Here is an 18,442-nt window from a genome sequence, read left to right on the forward strand (position 1 = left end):
AACCGCTGCGGAATCCGCACAAAGAAGTGACATGCTGCGGAATGTAAACCGCTGCGTTTCCGTGCAGTTTTTCCGCAGCATGTGTACAGCGATTTTTGTTTCCCGTAGGTTTACATTGAACTGTAAACTCATGGGAAACTGCTGCGGATCTGCAGCGTTTTCCGCAGCGTGTGCACATACCTTTAGAATTAGGCTATGTGCACACGGTGCGGATTTGGCTGCGGATCCGCAGCAGTATTCCATCAGGTTTACAGTACCATGTAAACATATGAAAAACTAAATCCGCTGTGCCCATGGTGCAGAAAATACCGCGCGGAAACGCTGCGTTGTATTTTCCGCAGCATGTCAATTCTTCGTGCGGATTCCGCGGCTTTTTACACCTGTTCCTCAATAGGAATCCGCAGGTGAAATCCGCACAAAAAACACTGGAAATCCGCGGAAAATCCGCAGGTAAAACGCAGTGCCTTTTACCCGCGGATTTTTCAAAAATGGTGCGGAAATATCTCACACGAATCCGCAACGTGGGCACATAGCCTTAGGGTTAGGGTTGGAATTAGGGTTGTGGTTAGGGTTGTGATTAGGGTTATGGCTACAGTTGGGATTAGGGTTAGGGGTGTGGGGGGGTTAGTGTTGGAGGTAGAATTGAGGGGTTACCACTGTTTAGGCACATCAGGGGTCTCCAAACGCAACATGGCGCCACCATTGATTCCAGCCAATCTCGTATTCAAAAAGTCAAATGGTGCTCCCTCACTTCCGAGCCCTGAAGTGTGCCCAAACAGTGGTTTACCCCCACATATGGGGTATCAGTGTACTCAGGATAAACTGCGCAACAATTACTGGGGTCCAATTTCTCCTGTTACCCTTGTGAATCTAAAAAAATGCTTGCTAAAACATCATTTTTGAGGAAAGAAAAATGATTTTTTATTTTCACGGCTCTGCGTTGTAAACGTCTGTGAAGCACTTGGGGGTTCAAAGTGCTCACCACATATCTAGATAAGTTCCTTGGGGGGTCTAGTTTCTAAAATGGGGTCACTTGTGGGGGGTTTCTACTGTTTAGGCACACCAGGGGCTCTGCAAACGCAATGTGACGCCCGCAGACCATTCCATCAAAGTCTGCATTTCAAAAGTCACTACTTCCCTTCTGAGCCCCGACGTGTGCCCAAACAGTGGTTTACCCCCACACATGGGGTATCAGCGTACTCAGGAGAAACTGGACAACAACTATTGGGGTCCAATTTCTCCTGTTACCCTTGGGAAAATAAAAAATTCTGGGCTAAATAATTATTTTTGAGGAAAGAAAACGTATTTATTATTTTCACGGCTCTGCATTATAAACTTCTATGAAGCACTTGGGGGTTCAAAGTGCTCACCACACATCTAGATAAGTTCCTTTGGGGGTCTAGTTTCCAAAATGGGGTCACTTGTGGGGGGTTTCTACTGTTAAGCCACATCAGGGGCTCTGCAAACGCAACGTGACGCCCACAGAGCATTCCATCAAAGTCTGCATTTCAAAACGTCACTACTTCACTTCCGAGCCCCAGCATGTGCCCAAACAGTGATTTACCCCCACATATGGGGTATCAGCGTACTCAGGAGAAACTGGACAACAACTTTTGGGGTCAAATTTCTCCTGTTACCCTTTGTAAAATAAAAAATTGCAGGCTAAAAGATCATTTTTGAGAAAATAATTTTTTTTTTTTTTTTCATGGCTCTGCGTTATAAACTTCTGTGAAGCACTTGGGGGTTCAAAGTCCTCACCACACATCTAGATTAGTTCCTTTGGGGGTCTAGTTTCCAAAATTTGGTCATTTCTGGGGGATCTCCAATGTTTAGGCACACAGGGGCTCTCCAAACGTGACATGGTGTCCGCTAATGATTGGAGCTAATTTTCCATTTAAAAAGCCAAATGGCATGCCATCCCTTCCGAGTCCTGCCGTGCGCCCAAACAGTGGTTTACCCCCACATATGGGGTATCAGCGTACTCAGGACAAACTGGACAACAATATTTGGGGTCCAATTTCTCCTATTATCCTTGGCAAAATAGGAAATTCCAGGCTAAAAAATCATTTTTGAGGAAAGAAAAATTATTTTTTATTTTCATGGCTCTGCGTTATAAACTTCTGTGAAGCACCTGGGGGTTTAAAGTGCTCAATGTGCATCTAGATAAGTTCCTTGGGGGGTCTAGTTTCCAAAATGGGGTCACTTGTGGGGGAGCTCCAATGTTTAGGCACACAGGGGCTCTCCAAACGCGACATGGTGTCCGCTAACAATTGGAGCTAATTTTCCATTCAAAAAGTCAAATGGCGCGCCTTCCCTTCCGAGCCCTGCCGAGTGCCCAAACAGTGGTTTACCCCCACATATGAGGTATCGGCGTACTCGGGAGAAATTGCCCAACAAATTTTATGATCCATTTTATCCTACTGCCCATGTGAAAATGAAAAAATTGAGGCGAAAAGAATTTTTTTGTGAAAAAAAAGTACTTTTTCATTTTTACGGATCAATTTGTGAAGCACCTGGGGGTTCAAAGTGCTCACTATGCATCTAGATAAGTTCCTTGGGGCGTCTAGTTTCCAAAATGGGGTCACTTGTGGGGGAGCTCCAATTTTTAGGCACACGGGTGCTCTCCAAACGTGACATGGTGTCCGCTAAAGAGTGGAGCCAATTTTTGATTCAAAAAGTCAAATGGCGCTCCTTCCCTTCCAAGCCCTGCCGTGCGCCCAAACAGTGGTTTACCCCCACATATGAGGTATCAGCGTACTCAGGACAAATTGGACAACAACGTTCGTGGTTCAGTTTCTCCTTTTACCTTTGGGAAAATAAAAAAATTGTTGCTAAAAGATAATTTTTGTGACTAAAAAGTTAAATGTTCATTTTTTCCTTCCTTGTTGCTTCTGCTGCTGTGAAGCACCTGAAGGGTTAATAAACTTCTTGAATGTGGTTTTGAGTACCTTGAGGGGTGCAGTTTTTAGAATGGTGTCACTTTTGGGTATTTTCAGCCATATAGACCCCTCAAACTGACTTCAAATGTGAGGTGGTCCCTAAAAAAAATGGTTTTGTAAATTTCGTTGTAAAAATGACAAATCGCTGGTCAAATTTTAACCCTTATAACTTCCTAACAAAAAAAAATTTTGTTTCCAAAATTGTGCTGATGTAAAGTAAACATGTGGGAAATGTTATTTATTAACTATTTTGTGTCCCATATCTCTCTGGTTTAACAGAATAAAAATTCAAAATGTGAAAATTGCGAAATTTTCAAAATTTTCGCCAAATTTCCGTTTTTATCACAAATAAACGCAGAATTTATTGACCTAAATTTACCACTAACATGAAGCCCAATATGTCACCGAAAAAACAATCTCTGGTCAGAATTGCAAAAAACGGCAAGGTCTTTAAGGTCAAAATAGGCTGGGTCATGAAGGGGTTAAGTATTTTGTGTGATATATCTCTGTGATTTAAGGGCATAAAAATTCAAAGTTGGATGCATTCCAGAATTATAACCTCATAAAGGGACAGTGGTCAGAATTGTAAATTTGGCCCGGTCATTAACGTGCAAACCACCCTTGGGTGTAAAGGGGTTAATAAAAAATGTTTTCATAGAAAATGGCGTGGGCTCCCGCACAATATTCATTGCAGTTTTATAGCAATCGCACTGCATTCGAATGTAAAGCGGATGCTAGGTGTGAAAAATCAGATTGTACTCACACAAAAAACGCATGACACTCGCATGACAATTGCATTGCACTTGTCCGACTCTCCTGCATCGAAATCAGACCGATTTTTAAATCTCTAGTGTGTCTCCAGCCTAATACTTAAAAGAATTCCAAAGTTGTTGACACATGGAGTGAAGCATGCTAGAGTTGAAAATTGGGGCTATGCCCCAACAGTTCAAACAGGCCACGTTGTTATGTTTGTTTTCTGTTAAAAGAAAAAAAAAGCAAAAAAGGGCTTTATTGCAGACTGACATTTGGCTAATGGGTTCTTTTTTTTTTATGTTCCACAGTGCCACACAGTTTCGCTGGATTCAGAAAGGGGATGAGACTGAAAAGCAGAGTTGGGCTGTTGATCATGTATATATTGGAGAAGCTTGTCCTAAGCTTTGTAGTGGGCATGGATACTGCACAACTGGAGCTGTCTGCATATGTGATGAGGGATATCAAGGTAATCTTGTAATAGTGTGAAAAAAAGGAGATCAGTACTGAAAGGGGAATCCCCATGTTAGGATGGTAAGGCATCTTGCTAGGAAAGGACATAACATTCTGATAAGTGGTAGGCTGACCTATTAGTCCCCAACTAATCCTAATACAAAGTTGTAAAATATTATAGATCTACAGTATACGGTATATATTTCTTTTGCAGGTGATGATTGCTCATTGTTTAACCATGACCTCCCAAGCTACATTAAAGATAATTTTGAATCAGAAAAGGTAACAGAAATTAATTGGGAAAATATTCAAGGAGGCACTATTGGAAATGGATGTGGTCAACTTGCACCTTATGCTCATGGAGATTCTCTTTATTTTAATGGGTGCCAAATAAGACAAGCTATCACGAAGCCACTTGATCTTACTCGTGCCAGGTATGACATATTCTAACATACATGGACATTCTATATGTAAAAATATAAATCCACTGGTATCTAAAAAGTTTTTACTATTTGCTTCTCTTAACAGCAAAATAATGTTTGTGCTTCAGATTGGAAGCATTGCCCAAACAGAGAGCTGCAATACTAACTTAAGTGATGCAAATACTGTAGATAAGGCTGTGCTACTACAGTACAGTGTCAATAATGGGATAACATGGCAAGTCATTGCACAGCACCAGCCAAAAGACTTCATACAAGCACAAAGAGTGTCTTACAATATACCTCTGTAAGTAACCATTGTTCTTCTAAATATTCGGAATCATTATGTTCTCAATGGAGTTTTCAGGGAAAACAAATAAATGACCTATCCTTGAGCTCTTCACCCCCCAATACACATTGGATGGCTGTTGGCCAAAAGAAGTTCCAGCTGATTTTTCAGCTGACAAATATCTTGGCCATCTCTTCCATATACACCAGTGCTTGCTTTGCAGAGGGCTCCTGTGCTCTCTATGAGAAAGTCACTGACACACATGCTGACAGCTTATTTTCAGGAGGATAAAGCAATCAGCAGTCCAAAATTGGACATGATAAATCGACAGGTACCCAGTTTAATGGGCCAGTGCCCCCATACACATTAGAATGCCAATATCAGTCTAATGTGCATTGGGGTTTTACTTTAGATATGTTGAACACAATGGACAGATCACTCTTTGGAATGCTTAGCTTTTCTTAATGCTTCTCAAATAACAGCTGCTCACCTGTATGTTTATTTGTGACTGATACTACATTTTAGCCAAATTCACCAAAAATACCAATGTGCGTCCCAAAGATCAATTTGGGACAGTTTTGAAAAGGATCTATTAATCCTATAGTTTATTTATAAAGTTGTAACTGGTGTTCACTTGTGATTTTTTATGATCTGCAGTGAATGTAACTTCTTTTTCTACAGAGAAGCCCGTATGAAAGGAGTCCTGTTACGTTGGTGGCAGCCACGCCACAATGGATCAGGTCATGATCAGTGGGCTCTGGATCATGTAGAAGTTGTACTGTGAGTATCTGCTCTCCTCATATATCCGTTATATAGAAACATTCCAAATTCATCGCTAGAAAACAAATCCATTCATCTATCTTTGTGTGGATATGTAAGTATCCACCTTTCACATGCATTCTAACAACTGTTATCTGCTGGTGACTGGACAACCCAAGTTCATAAGGGTTATCATATAATAAATAATTCAGAAATGCCATAAAAGTCAGATCTGTGGTGTCCAACCCTGACACAACCCAAGAATGGAGTGATCATTGCTTCAGTCATCAAGAGGTCTTGTCTATCTAAATATACAAACGTTAAGAAGTCCAAGTCTGTGACTGGACATTTAGTCATTTCCTTCCTCATTGATAGTATTGTCAAAACTGGCTCATTTACATGTACGGTGGGCATCCCATCCCCAAACCCTCATCTCTCCTCAATCTCATCTCTCCTCAATTAGATGTGTCTGATAAATAGGCCATAATAGTGTTTTTGCAAACAACCTCCATCATGTGAGACTTATTAAATGTATTTTATAAACTTGTAATTTTGCCTCTACGAACTGGCTTTGACTTATGACAAACTCACATTCATCAAAAGTAGTGATAAGCGAACATGCTTGGATAAAGTGTTATCCGAGCATGCTCATGTGCTAACCGAGTGACTTCGGCATGCTCGAAAAATATGTTTGAATCCCCATGGCTGCATGTCTCGCAGCCGTTCGACAGCCGCAGCACATGCAGGAATTGCCTGCTTGTTAGGCTATCTTTGCGTGTGTTGCGGCTGTCGAATAGCCTTGAGACATGTAGATGAGGGGATTCAAACATATCATTCGAGCACGGCGAAGTCACTACAAAATACAACCCACTAAAACTAGTAAATAAGTTGGAAACCACAAGATGGCACCACAATACCACAAGTGTGTCGCAGGAGGTAGCTAGAAATACATATATTTATAATATATCTCAGACAATGTTCCATAGTTCTAATATGTATAGATCAAACAATATATATATTACATGAAACCAGTGTATGTGGTGCATGTAACCTTAGAACACCAGTAGCATAACTAGCATTGGCTGGAAAGGAGAGGTACACATATAATAAATTACCTTACCTAGCCCTGATGCGCATTTCGGTGTACTACGTTCTTCTGGCCCTCAGAGATGTCAGCTTGTAAAATTTAGGCTGTAATTCTTTTTTAGTTAAATTGGGCATTACCAGAGATTTGTCTCTGGGGCGTGTACTTCTTCATTTGCATGAGGTTGACCAATCATAAACAGGCAGCGTGATGTAGGGGAGATAAGAACACACCCTCCTCACTGATCTCTGCAGCTACTGTGTAGAGCAAGGGTCCCTAACTTGTGACTCAGGAGCCAATTGTGACTTGCAGGTCCCTTGATGTGTGGCCCGTGGCTGTCTACCAGCTTGGTACATTAGCACCAGGTCTAGCCAACAGCTATGAAGAGCAGGTCTTCTAATGGTGACTGTCTCAATAGCCCCACACAGAAGAGCAGATTTTCATCAGACCTGAATGTGTCTCTCAAGTTAAGAAAGATTGGGGACTATTGGTGCAGAGATATAGCAGAGATGAGATATATATTATATTTATTACACACTCTTGCAGATCTCATTTCACAGCAGGCAGTGTGGGTGAAAGGTGAGAGCTGAATGCGCTGTGAGAGGAGATCTGGAAGTCCTTGTAATGATACAAAACTTTGCATATAGATACAGCAGAGCTGAGTTATGTGTCATTACAAAACACTTCAGATTCATCAAGTGATGCAATGATACACAACTCAGCTCTGCTCTGCTTTTATTCAGCTCTGCAGATTCTATTCCATGATGTGGCCACTCCAGTTTAATATGGTTAAACTTGTGAAACGTCCTCTTTAATATTGACAAATATTCTGACACATGTATCACTGAAAGTTTCCTTCTTTAACAAATCTGTCACAATCTATCTCACTGACGTTAATTTTCACTCTAGATAAAATAGTGATTTTATTTATGTTAGGACTTCTTTAGAATAGAGATTATTTATTTAGTTAATATTTTTTTTGCGAGTTGCACTGTTCAAGCAGAAACCCATGCCCACTTTTCACTCCAAATTTCAAATCTAACACAAATTGATAATTAATGTCACATTAGCAAATTAGTAATTCATTGAGAGTAAATGCGTCTAAAAAATTGATAAATATGAGTTAGAGAGACTAAAACTGTGGCCTATAAGATCAGCTTCTATTTTCTAAAACTGTACGGGAAAAATTAAATATACAAAGTGAACAGTACTGAAGTAAACAGGGTCACTTTTTTAAAGATATTTTTGATACTTGAAAGCAACAGCTTTGCTTTGCCTTCCTTTATGTTTTCCTTTCACTTATGTATGATTTGTAAACAATAGATTAAGTGCAGATTGGAATGTATCATTCCTTGTGGATACTGCCTCATCAATATTGGCATTCTGGCTGAATCATTTTTGGGGTTGTTAAATGAACACTATCAACTAGAAATTCTGCACAATCTATAGCAGGGGTGGGCAATTAATTTTGCCATGGGGCCGCATGAGAAATTTGGATGGTTTTAGAGGGCCGGACTAATATAATTAACTCATTTTTACCCAATACTGTAGTATACATATATATAATAAGGCCATCTGCATGGGGCATTACAGCTGGCGGGTTCCATGATACATATGATGGGCAATGCCCCATACAGACACTTGCACCATATAGTGCTGCACAAACATTATGGCCCCATATACTGCAGCACAAACATTATGGCCCCATATACTGCAGCACAAACATTATGGGCCCCATATACTGCAGCACAAACAGTATGGGCCCCATATACTACAGCACAAACATTATGGCCCCATATACTGCAGCACAAACAGTATGGGCCCCATATACTGCAGCACAAACAGTATGGGCCCCATATACTGCAGCACAAACAGTATGGGCCCCATATACTGCAGCACAAACATTATGGCCCCATATACTGCAGCACAAACATTATGGCCCCATATACTGCAGCACAAACATTATGGCCCCATATACTGCAGCACAAACATTATGGCCCCATATACAGCAGCACAAACAGTTTGGCCCCATATACAGCAGCACAAACAGTTTGGCCCCATATACAGCAGCACAAACAGTATGGCCCCATATAGTGCTGCACAAACAGTATGGGCCCCATATACAGCAGCACAAACAGTATGGCCCCATATACAGCAGCACAAACAGTATGGCCCCATATAGTGCTGCACAAACAGTATGGGCCCCATATACAGCAGCACAAACAGTATGGCCCCCATATACAGCAGCACAAACAGTATGGGCCCCATATACAGCAGCACAAACAGTATGGGCCCCATATACAGCAGCACAAACAGTATGGCCCCCATATACAGCAGCACAAACATTATGGGCCCCATATACTGCAGCACAAACAGTATGGGCCCCATATACTACAGCACAAACATTATGGCCCCATATACTGCAGCACAAACAGTATGGGCCCCATATACTGCAGCACAAACAGTATGGGCCCCATATACTGCAGCACAAACAGTATGGGCCCCATATACTGCAGCACAAACATTATGGCCCCATATACTGCAGCACAAACATTATGGCCCCATATACTGCAGCACAAACATTATGGCCCCATATACTGCAGCACAAACATTATGGCCCCATATACAGCAGCACAAACAGTTTGGCCCCATATACAGCAGCACAAACAGTATGGCCCCATATAGTGCTGCACAAACAGTATGGGCCCCATATACAGCAGCACAAACAGTATGGCCCCATATACAGCAGCACAAACAGTATGGCCCCATATAGTGCTGCACAAACAGTATGGGCCCCATATACAGCAGCACAAACAGTATGGCCCCCATATACAGCAGCACAAACAGTATGGGCCCCATATACAGCAGCACAAACAGTATGGGCCCCATATACAGCAGCACAAACAGTATGGGCCCATATAGTGCTGCACAAACAATATGGGCCCCGTATACAGCAGCACAAACAGTATGGCCCCCATATACAGCAGCACAAACAGTATGGCCCCCATATACAGCAGCACAAACAGTATGGGCCCCATATACAGCAGCACAAACAGTATGGCCCCATATAGTGCTGCACAAACAGTATGGGCCCCATATACAGCAGCACAAACAGTATGGGCCCCATATACAGCAGCACAAACAGTATGGCCCCCATATACAGCAGCACAAACAGTATGGGCCCCATATACAGCAGCACAAACAGTATGGCCCCATATACAGCAGCACAAACAGTATGGGCCCCATATACAGCAGCCCAAACAGTATGGGCCCCATATACATCAGCACAAACAGTATGGGCCCCATATACAGCAGCACAAACAGTATGGCCCCCATATACAGCAGCACAAACAGTATGGGCCCCATATACAGCAGTACAAATGTTATGGCCCCATATACAGCAGCACAAACAGTTTGGCCCCCATATAGTGCTGCACAAATGTTATGGCCCCCATATAGTGCTGCACTGTCGGCTGCGCCCGGGGGCCCCCTGGATACGCCACTGCTGAGACCACCACTGATACTCACCCGAAGGATGGAGACCATCAGCCAGCAACTTTCTTCACCGCAGCATCCCGCGCGGCCGTGGAGTGACGTACGCAGGTGACGTACGCACGTGACGTACAGGGCCAATGCGGAGCGCAGCCTCTTGTGACCGGTGGCATAATGCTGCCTCCGGAAACAAGAATGATTGACACAGCCAGGAGCTAATGGCTCCTGATGCTGTGTCAATCACATCCTGACCCTGGAGGACTCCCGTATGGAGGAACTGTATGCGCTGCAATGCGCAGCGTGTGGATGACCTCGGGGCCTTCACTCCAGCCGCCAGCCCTCATAAGCATCTGGCGGCTGGCCGAGCGGTGCCGGCGGCGGCTGTCAGAACTGACAGCTAGCTGGCGGGCCGTTAAAAATCATCAGGCGGGCCGGATGCGGCCCGCGGGCCGCATCTTGCCCAGGTCTGATCTATAGACATGGTTTGTCCACTACTCGGACAGACCCTTTTTAATCACTATATTTCTCCCTTATAAAATAATAACACATACTCACCTCCAGTGCCGGTGTCGTTCCAGCAGTTTCTGTAATATTGATATGTCACGTGATCCTTGTGGCTAATCATCTGTAGGAAGTTAAAGATCAGTTGCATTTCTCACTTCCTACAGATGTTTGCTTTGTCTGAAGGAGGTGAGAGTGAAGCCAGTGCTAATTGACCTAAAGCTAGGTTCACATCGCGTTAGGGCATTCCGTTTAACGGATCCGTTAAACGGATGCGCTAATGATGTGTCCAAAATTGTCTTTTTTATGCGATCGAGCTAACGCATGTGTTAACTCATGGTTTCATTGTGTTGGCATGCGTTAGCAAGAGTTCAATGCACAGCTAACGCTTCCGTTCCCTGTGCGTTCGCCGTAACATACCCAAAAACGTGGTAGTCCGCATTCGAAGGTGCGTTACAAAGTAACGGACCATTGCAACGCATGCAAATTTTGACATGCGTTAGGATGCGTTACGCTAATTGAAGTCTATGGGCGCGTTAACTGATCCGTTACATAGCGTTAGTGCTGCTTAGAAATGGATCCGTTAAACGGTTTGCCCTAACGCGATGTGAACCTAGCCTAAGGGATCACATGACATAGCAATATCGCATGAGCCCTGGGAAAGCCAGTGCTGACACTGCTGGAACAGCACCCTCATTGGAGTGGAGTATAGGTGTTAGGGAAACATAATGATTGAGAAAAGGGCTTTCGAGTTTGGGACAATCCCTTTAAACAAATTGATATATACTGTAGCTCTGTGTAAAAGTAAGGGTGGACCCAATTATTGATTGCCATTTTTCCATTTGATTGCTAAGCTCAAAATGAGCAAAGGTTTCAATAATAAACCTACATATCAAGGATGGGGAAACTGTTTTTCTACCAGGGGTCATTTGGATATTTATACCATCCATCGGGGGCTGTACAAAATTATCAACTTTAAATTAATTCTGCTTTATTTGGTCAAATATGTAATCAACTCACCCTTAATGTGACAGCTGAAACAAACTGCTTCTCTTTGGTACAATGTATGATGTTAGGTAGTAATGATGATGATTCTACTCACAACTGCCTTTCCAGACAGCATATGCATTACACAGGAGATACTGGGACTGGAGCATATGCAGTACAGAGCAAAAGTTTGGACACACCTTCTCATTTAAAGATTTTTCTGTATTTTCATAACTATGAAAATTGTAAATTCACACTGAAGGCATCAAAACTATGAATTAAAACATGTGGAATTACATTCTTAACAAAAAATTGTGAAACAACTGAAAATATGTCTTATATTCTAGGTTCTTCAAAGTAGCCACCTTTTGCTTTGATGACTGTTTTGTACACTCTTGGCATTCTCTTGATGAGCTTCAGGAGGTAGTCACCGGGAATGGTCTTCCAACAATCTTGAAGGAGTTCCCAGAGATGCTTAGCACTTGTTGGCCCTTTTGCCTTCGCTCTGCGGTCCAGCTCACCTCAAACCATCTCGATTGGGTTCAGGTCTGGTGACTGTGGAGGCCAGGTCATCTGGCGTAGCACCCCCATCACTCTTCTTCTTGGTCAAATAGTCCTTACACAGCCTGGAGGTGTTTTTGGGGTTATTGTCCTGTTGAAAAATAAATGATGGTCCAACTAAACGCAAACTGGATGGAATAGCATGCCGCTGCATGATGCTGTGGTAGCCATGCTGGTCCAGTATGCCTTCAATTTTGAATATATCCCCAACATTGTCACCAGCACAGCACCCTCACACAATCACACCTCCTCCATGCTTCACGGTGGGAACCAGGCATGTAGAGTCCATCCGTTCACCTTTTCTGCGTCGCACAAAGACACGGTGGTTGGAACCAAAGATCTCAAATTTGGACTCATCAGACCAAAGCACAGATTTCCAATGGTCTAATGTCCTTGTTGCCTGTCCTTAGCAGTGGTTTCCTAGCAGCTATACCATGAAGACCTGCTGCACAAAGTCTCCTCTTAACAGTTGTTGTTGTTGTTGTAGAGATGTGTCTGCTGCTAGAACTCTGTGTGGCATTGACCTGGTCTCTAATCTGAGCTGCTGTTAACCTGCGATTTCTGAGGCTGGTGACTCGGAAAAAAATTTCCTCAGAAGCAGAGGTGACTCTTGGTCTACCCTTCCTGGGGCGATCCTCATGTGAGCCAGTTTCTTTGTAGCGCTTGATGGTTTTTGCCACTGCACTTGGGGACACTTTCAAAGTTTTCCCAATTTTTGGGACTGACTGACCTTCATTTCTTAAAGTAATGATGGCCACTCGTTTTTCTTTACTTCGCTGCTTTTTTCTTGCCATAATACAGATTCTAACAGTCTATTCAGTAGGACTATCAGCTGTGTATCCACCAGACTTCTGCACAACACAACTGATGGTCCCAACCTCATTTATAAGGCAAGAAATCCCACTTATTAAACCTGACAGGGCACACCTGTGAAGTGAAAACCATTTCCGGTGACTACCTCTTGAAGCTCATCAAGAGAATGCCAAGAGTGTGCAAAGCAGTCATCAAAGCAAAAGGTGGCTACTTTGAAGAACCTAGAATATAAGACATAATTCCAGTTGTTTCACACTTTTTTGTTAAGGATATAATTCCTTATGTGTTAATTCACAGTTTTGATGCGTTCAGTGTGAATTTACAATTTTCATAGTCATGTAAATACAGAAAAATTCTTTAAATGAGAAGGTGTGTCCAAACTTTTGCTCTGTACTGTACGTTATACAGGAGACACTGGGACTGGAGCATATACATTCTACAGGAGACACTGGGACTGGAGCATATACATTATACAAGAGACACTGGGATTGGAGCATATACATTCTACAGTAGACACTGGGATTGCAGCATGTAACGAATGGAAATGGAGGCACAGAAGATGAAGTTCACATTCGTTTTTATTGAAGTTTAATGTGGAACCTCGGGACCACGGTCCGGGGGGCTCCGAAGGGGGCGTGATTATGTGAGCTCCAGACACCCGTAGTATGTCCCCCTCAAACAGGGTCAGAATGGAATGCCTGGAGGACACGGGTGCTACCTCCAGTTAGACCCCGGACTCGTGGCCGCTGTCCCAGCGGAACAGACGGAAAAGCAGGGTTAGCGGAAGACGTAGAGCTAACCAGATGATACCGGGTATACGGGTAAGAGTTGGTACTGGCGAGTGTGGCGTTGTCCGAAGAGGTAGATGGCTGACTGATGGGACGAGACGGGATTGCGTAGATTTGACTGTCGTCGTCCAGGATAGCCGGGTAACTTTAGCTGATGATCTGTGGAAACAGACAGTATAAGCGAAGTACTAGCATAAGAACTTCAGAAACAGGAGCACGTGCAGACAGGAACCGGAAGTAAGCAACAGTGGATACTTGTTGCTCCGGCACCCTCCCTATGGTGGAGGGGCTAGAAATAGTGATCATTAACACACCATTGGTCAGAAGAACTTTTGAAAAATGCACGCTGTCTCTTTAAGAGACAGGGAGTGAGCGCGCACGCGATCTAAGTACTCTGCTCGGGAACCTGCTGGCTGCATGCCAAAAAGCAGCTGAGGGAGGAGGAGCAGAGGCTGCATCCAGACAGTGTGGAGCTGGCACAGAGTGGGAGTCCTGACGGGGACCCCGGGAGGGTAAAGAAGCTGGACCAGGTGTAACAGGTGTAACATAGCATATACATTACACAGGAGACACTGGGACTGGAACCTATACATCACATGTTATATGCTGGGGCTGGGGCATATACATTACAGGAAACAATAGGGCATATACAGTACATCACAGCTGACGTTGGGTCATATACATCACACAAGGGTCTTGGATTTACACATCACAGGAGGGGCTGGGGAATATACATCACAGGAGATGCTGGGGACTAATACATCACAGGAGGGGCTGGGGGCATATACATCACAGGAGACATTGGAGGCATGTACATCAAAGGAGATGTTTGGGCATATATATCACTGAAAGGGCTTGGGGCATATACATCACTGGAGACGTTGAGGCACATACAACACAGGAGACATTGAGGCTGAGGTATATACATCAAAGGAAATGATGGTGCATATACATCACAGGAGACGTTGTGGCATATATATCACAGGAGGGACTAGGGGTATATACACGCCACATCTTTCAATAGTAAACACTGCGTGCATGCAATGTCAAGAATAATTAAAGGGCAGGAGGCCAGCGTTTTGCCAGCCATCGTTCCTAGCTCTGTTGTTCACGGCCTGGGCACAGTGGTCCTCGGGAGCCTGTACAGGGCCCGGAGAAAATATGTTAGATGGGCAATTTAGAAGCAAATATTTTGGGTAGGTAATTTAACGCAACAAACAGTTCGGAAATGTAAAGTGATTGGTCGGATTTTGCTGACATTGATACCATAACAGCCGCTTTGCTTTACATAGTCAAACATGATTACCTGACATAGTTGTTGATGAGAACATATCCAGGAATAATATTACAAGATCAATCAGAACAAATTGAGTATTATTTTTGTCCAAGTAAACCTCCCACATCAGACAAAGTTTAAAAGAAGGCAAATCTTGCTACATAAAGGTGATTTATACTTCATTAACTTTCGTATGAAACAATATTATCAAAACAGAAACCATATTTAAAGATATAGGTATGTTAAAGACCCTGTGCCTGGTTTTAGAGACCCAATCATTAAGTCTATATGGACACTCTTATACTGGAATGAATAATGAAAAAATTGAGTATATAGTCCAAGGTATAATTCAAAAATCTTATATATATATATATATATATATATATATATATATATATATATATATACACATGATATATATATATATATAGATATACAGGATTTTTGCTTTTGTTGGCCTTTTTCAGAGATATGAATGATAACACCAAAACTTTTTCTCCTCTCATGGTTAGTGGTTGGGTGAAGCCATTTATTGTCAAACCTTGGTGTTTTCTCTTTTTAAATCATAAAGGGGGATTATCTCCTTAAAATGCAAGCTATTTAAGTGATTCTAGTATATGTGTCCAGTCTATTGTGAAAAATAATGTACCACAACGGTAATTCAGTTATTTTTCTTTTAAATCAAAGAAATTTATAGATTGATACTATCCATCTTTATTTGAACACCACAATATAGTAACAATGCCATGAGATTGCAAAACATTATTATCTCCCACAAATGGGCAGAACTGTACATCCAGATTTCAAGCAGTTTACCAAAATCTGGTGTACAGTTACATACCCTGGAAATTTCAGGCACAGGATATGTGTCCTTGCCATCCACAACATGAGTCAGTTGTAATACACAGGAAAACTTCTGCTGAATCTACTGGGACAAGATCTAGCTCCTAATCCAGCCCTGACATGCCATCATCAATAGTGACAGCAGCTGAAGAGGCATTTGACAGCGCGGAAGGCGCGTGACCACAAGTTTGCAATTTGCATACATGTGGTTACATGCCAACTAAACGTGCACAGCTTTGCTTAATGCCAGTGTAATAAGCAAGGACAGATATGTCTAATTGGAATGTGGCTGGAAGTATGCAAATAGCACATCATTTTGGTTACATGATCGCCTGTTTCCATCGCTAACACTGGAGAATCCTCACTGTCTGTAGTGCACACGCTGTGAGAACTCACAAGCCTGCCGTCACATAGAGTGACTGCAGACTTGTACCCCAAGGCCAGACAACCCCATTAGCAATGAAAAAAAATATTAATTTGTGGGAAAAACAAGCCCTTTAAAAAATTTCACATATTTGGTATTGCCCCTTTCATAAGAATTAATTCTATCAAACTTTATTATTATTATTTATCCCGCACAATGAACAACCTCAAGAAATAATATGAAAAATGATGCCAGAATTGCTGTTTTTGTTTAAATAATTATCTATTCTTGATAACCAGCCTTGCTGAAGCTGACAGCTGAAGGTTGCAGCCCTCAGCTGTGAGTTTTGCCTGGCTGGTTATAGAAAATATCGGGGAACCCATACCGGGTTTTTCATTCATTTTTTTAGTTATAGCGCAGGCGGCGGGTGAGGAATACCCCCATCATCCACTCCTGCTGTCACTGTTATTAGCAGCAGCAGGTGTAGGTTGATGGGAGTAATAGTCCCAAAAGCCCCTACCTGCTGTCATTGTTCTAACTTGAATATAACTCTCATCATTCTCCACTGCTTGTGCCAATCACCGGCAGAGCAGGGGAGAATGATGAGAGCCGACTTCAGCACCCGGCGCCGGGGAACAGCACTTACTGTAGCACTTTTTCCCTGCCGTCCATCCGTGTGGTACTGATGCGGCACACAGTTGCCACACGTGTGCCGCAAGTATTACACACAGGGACACGGATATCTCCGGTACCATTTTTTCCGGTACCGGAAATAAACGGACATAAATTTGTCATCACCATAATTGTACTGACCTTTCAAAATAAAGTTAATCTATTTCTGTAGCATGAAGATTGGTGAATAAAGCAGAATTTAGGAAGCAAAAAACACAGAATTGCTGTACTGATTATAGTTTGTCACTGGCAGTGTTAATAAACATTTGCTTATAGTTACCCTAAAATATTTTCACTGACAAATGCAACATATCCTGAAAAAACAAGCTCTTATACAGTTGTCACCAGAAAAAAAAAAGTGATACGTCTCGGAATTGTGACAATAAAAAAAAAGTGAAAGGAAAAAAGTTGTCATTAAGGACAAAACCAGATTTAAAGGGTTTTCATCTTACAAAATATTTGCATTGGCAAGATGTGATGTCCCATGGATCTTATATACCGTATATACTCGAGTATAAGCTGAGATTTTCAGCCCAAATTTTTGGGCTGAAAGTGCCCCTCTCGGCTTATACTCGAGTCAAGGTGGGCGGCAGGGTCGGCGGGTGAGGGGGAGAGGGCGCTGAGGCATACTCACCTAGTCCCGGCGGTCCTGGCGCTGTCCCTGCCGTCCCACGGTCTTCGGTGCTGCAGTTCTTCCCCTCTCCAGCGGTCACGTGGGACCGCTCATTAGAAAAATGAATAGGCGGCTCCACCTCCCATAGGGGTGGAGCCGCGTATTCATTTCTCTAATCAGCAGTGCCGGTGACCTCTGATGGAGGAAGAGGCTGCGGCACCGAAGACCAGCTGTGCGGGGAGTGTCAGGACTAGGTAAGTATGTAATATTCACCTGTCCGCGTTCCAGCCGCCGGGCGTCGCTCCATCTTCCCGGCGCCTCCATCTTCCCGGCGTCTCTGCGCTCTGACTGTTCAGGTCAGAGGGCGCGATGACGCATATAGTGTGCGCGGCGCCCTCTGCCTGATCAGTCAGAGCAGAGACGCCGGGAAGATGGAGGCGCCGGGACCGGACGCTGGGAGCTGCAAGCAAGAGAGGTGAGTATGTGTTGTTTTTTTTTTTATTGCAGCAGCAGCAGCGGCGGCGGCACAGATTTATGTGGAGCATCTATGGGACAAAATGAACGGTGCAGAGCAGATATGGGGCACAGATATGGGACAATAATGAATGGTGCCGAGCACAGTATGGGGCACAGCTATGGGGCAATATGAACGGTGCAGAGCACAGTATGGGGCAGAGCTATGGGACAAAATGAACGGTGCAGAGCATATATGGGGCACAGATATGGGGCAATAATGAACGGTGCAGAGCACTGTATGGGGCAGAGCTATGGGACAAAATGAACGGTGCAGAGCATTGTATATGGGGCACAGATATGGGGCAATAATGAACGGTGCCGAG

The 18,442-nt window shown here is 43.3% G+C and overlaps 1 protein-coding gene across 4 annotated transcripts in view; it reads left to right on the forward strand.

Annotated features, from left to right (window-relative positions):
* RELN (reelin) overlaps nucleotides 1-18,442 on the forward strand; it is a 1,116,896-nt gene that overhangs the window by 1,073,356 nt on the left and 25,098 nt on the right. For all 4 annotated transcript variants that reach the window (XM_069765109.1, XM_069765110.1, XM_069765107.1 and 1 more), the window contains exons 60-63: nucleotides 4,001-4,158; nucleotides 4,357-4,576; nucleotides 4,671-4,868; nucleotides 5,532-5,630. In XM_069765109.1, the coding sequence (XP_069621210.1) occupies nucleotides 4,001-4,158; nucleotides 4,357-4,576; nucleotides 4,671-4,868; nucleotides 5,532-5,630 (675 nt within the window). The remainder of the gene's footprint in view (nucleotides 1-4,000; nucleotides 4,159-4,356; nucleotides 4,577-4,670; nucleotides 4,869-5,531; nucleotides 5,631-18,442) is intronic.

This window comes from Ranitomeya imitator, chromosome 4 (genome assembly GCF_032444005.1).
Source record: "Ranitomeya imitator isolate aRanImi1 chromosome 4, aRanImi1.pri, whole genome shotgun sequence".
Classification (NCBI taxonomy): Eukaryota; Metazoa; Chordata; class Amphibia; order Anura; family Dendrobatidae; genus Ranitomeya; species Ranitomeya imitator.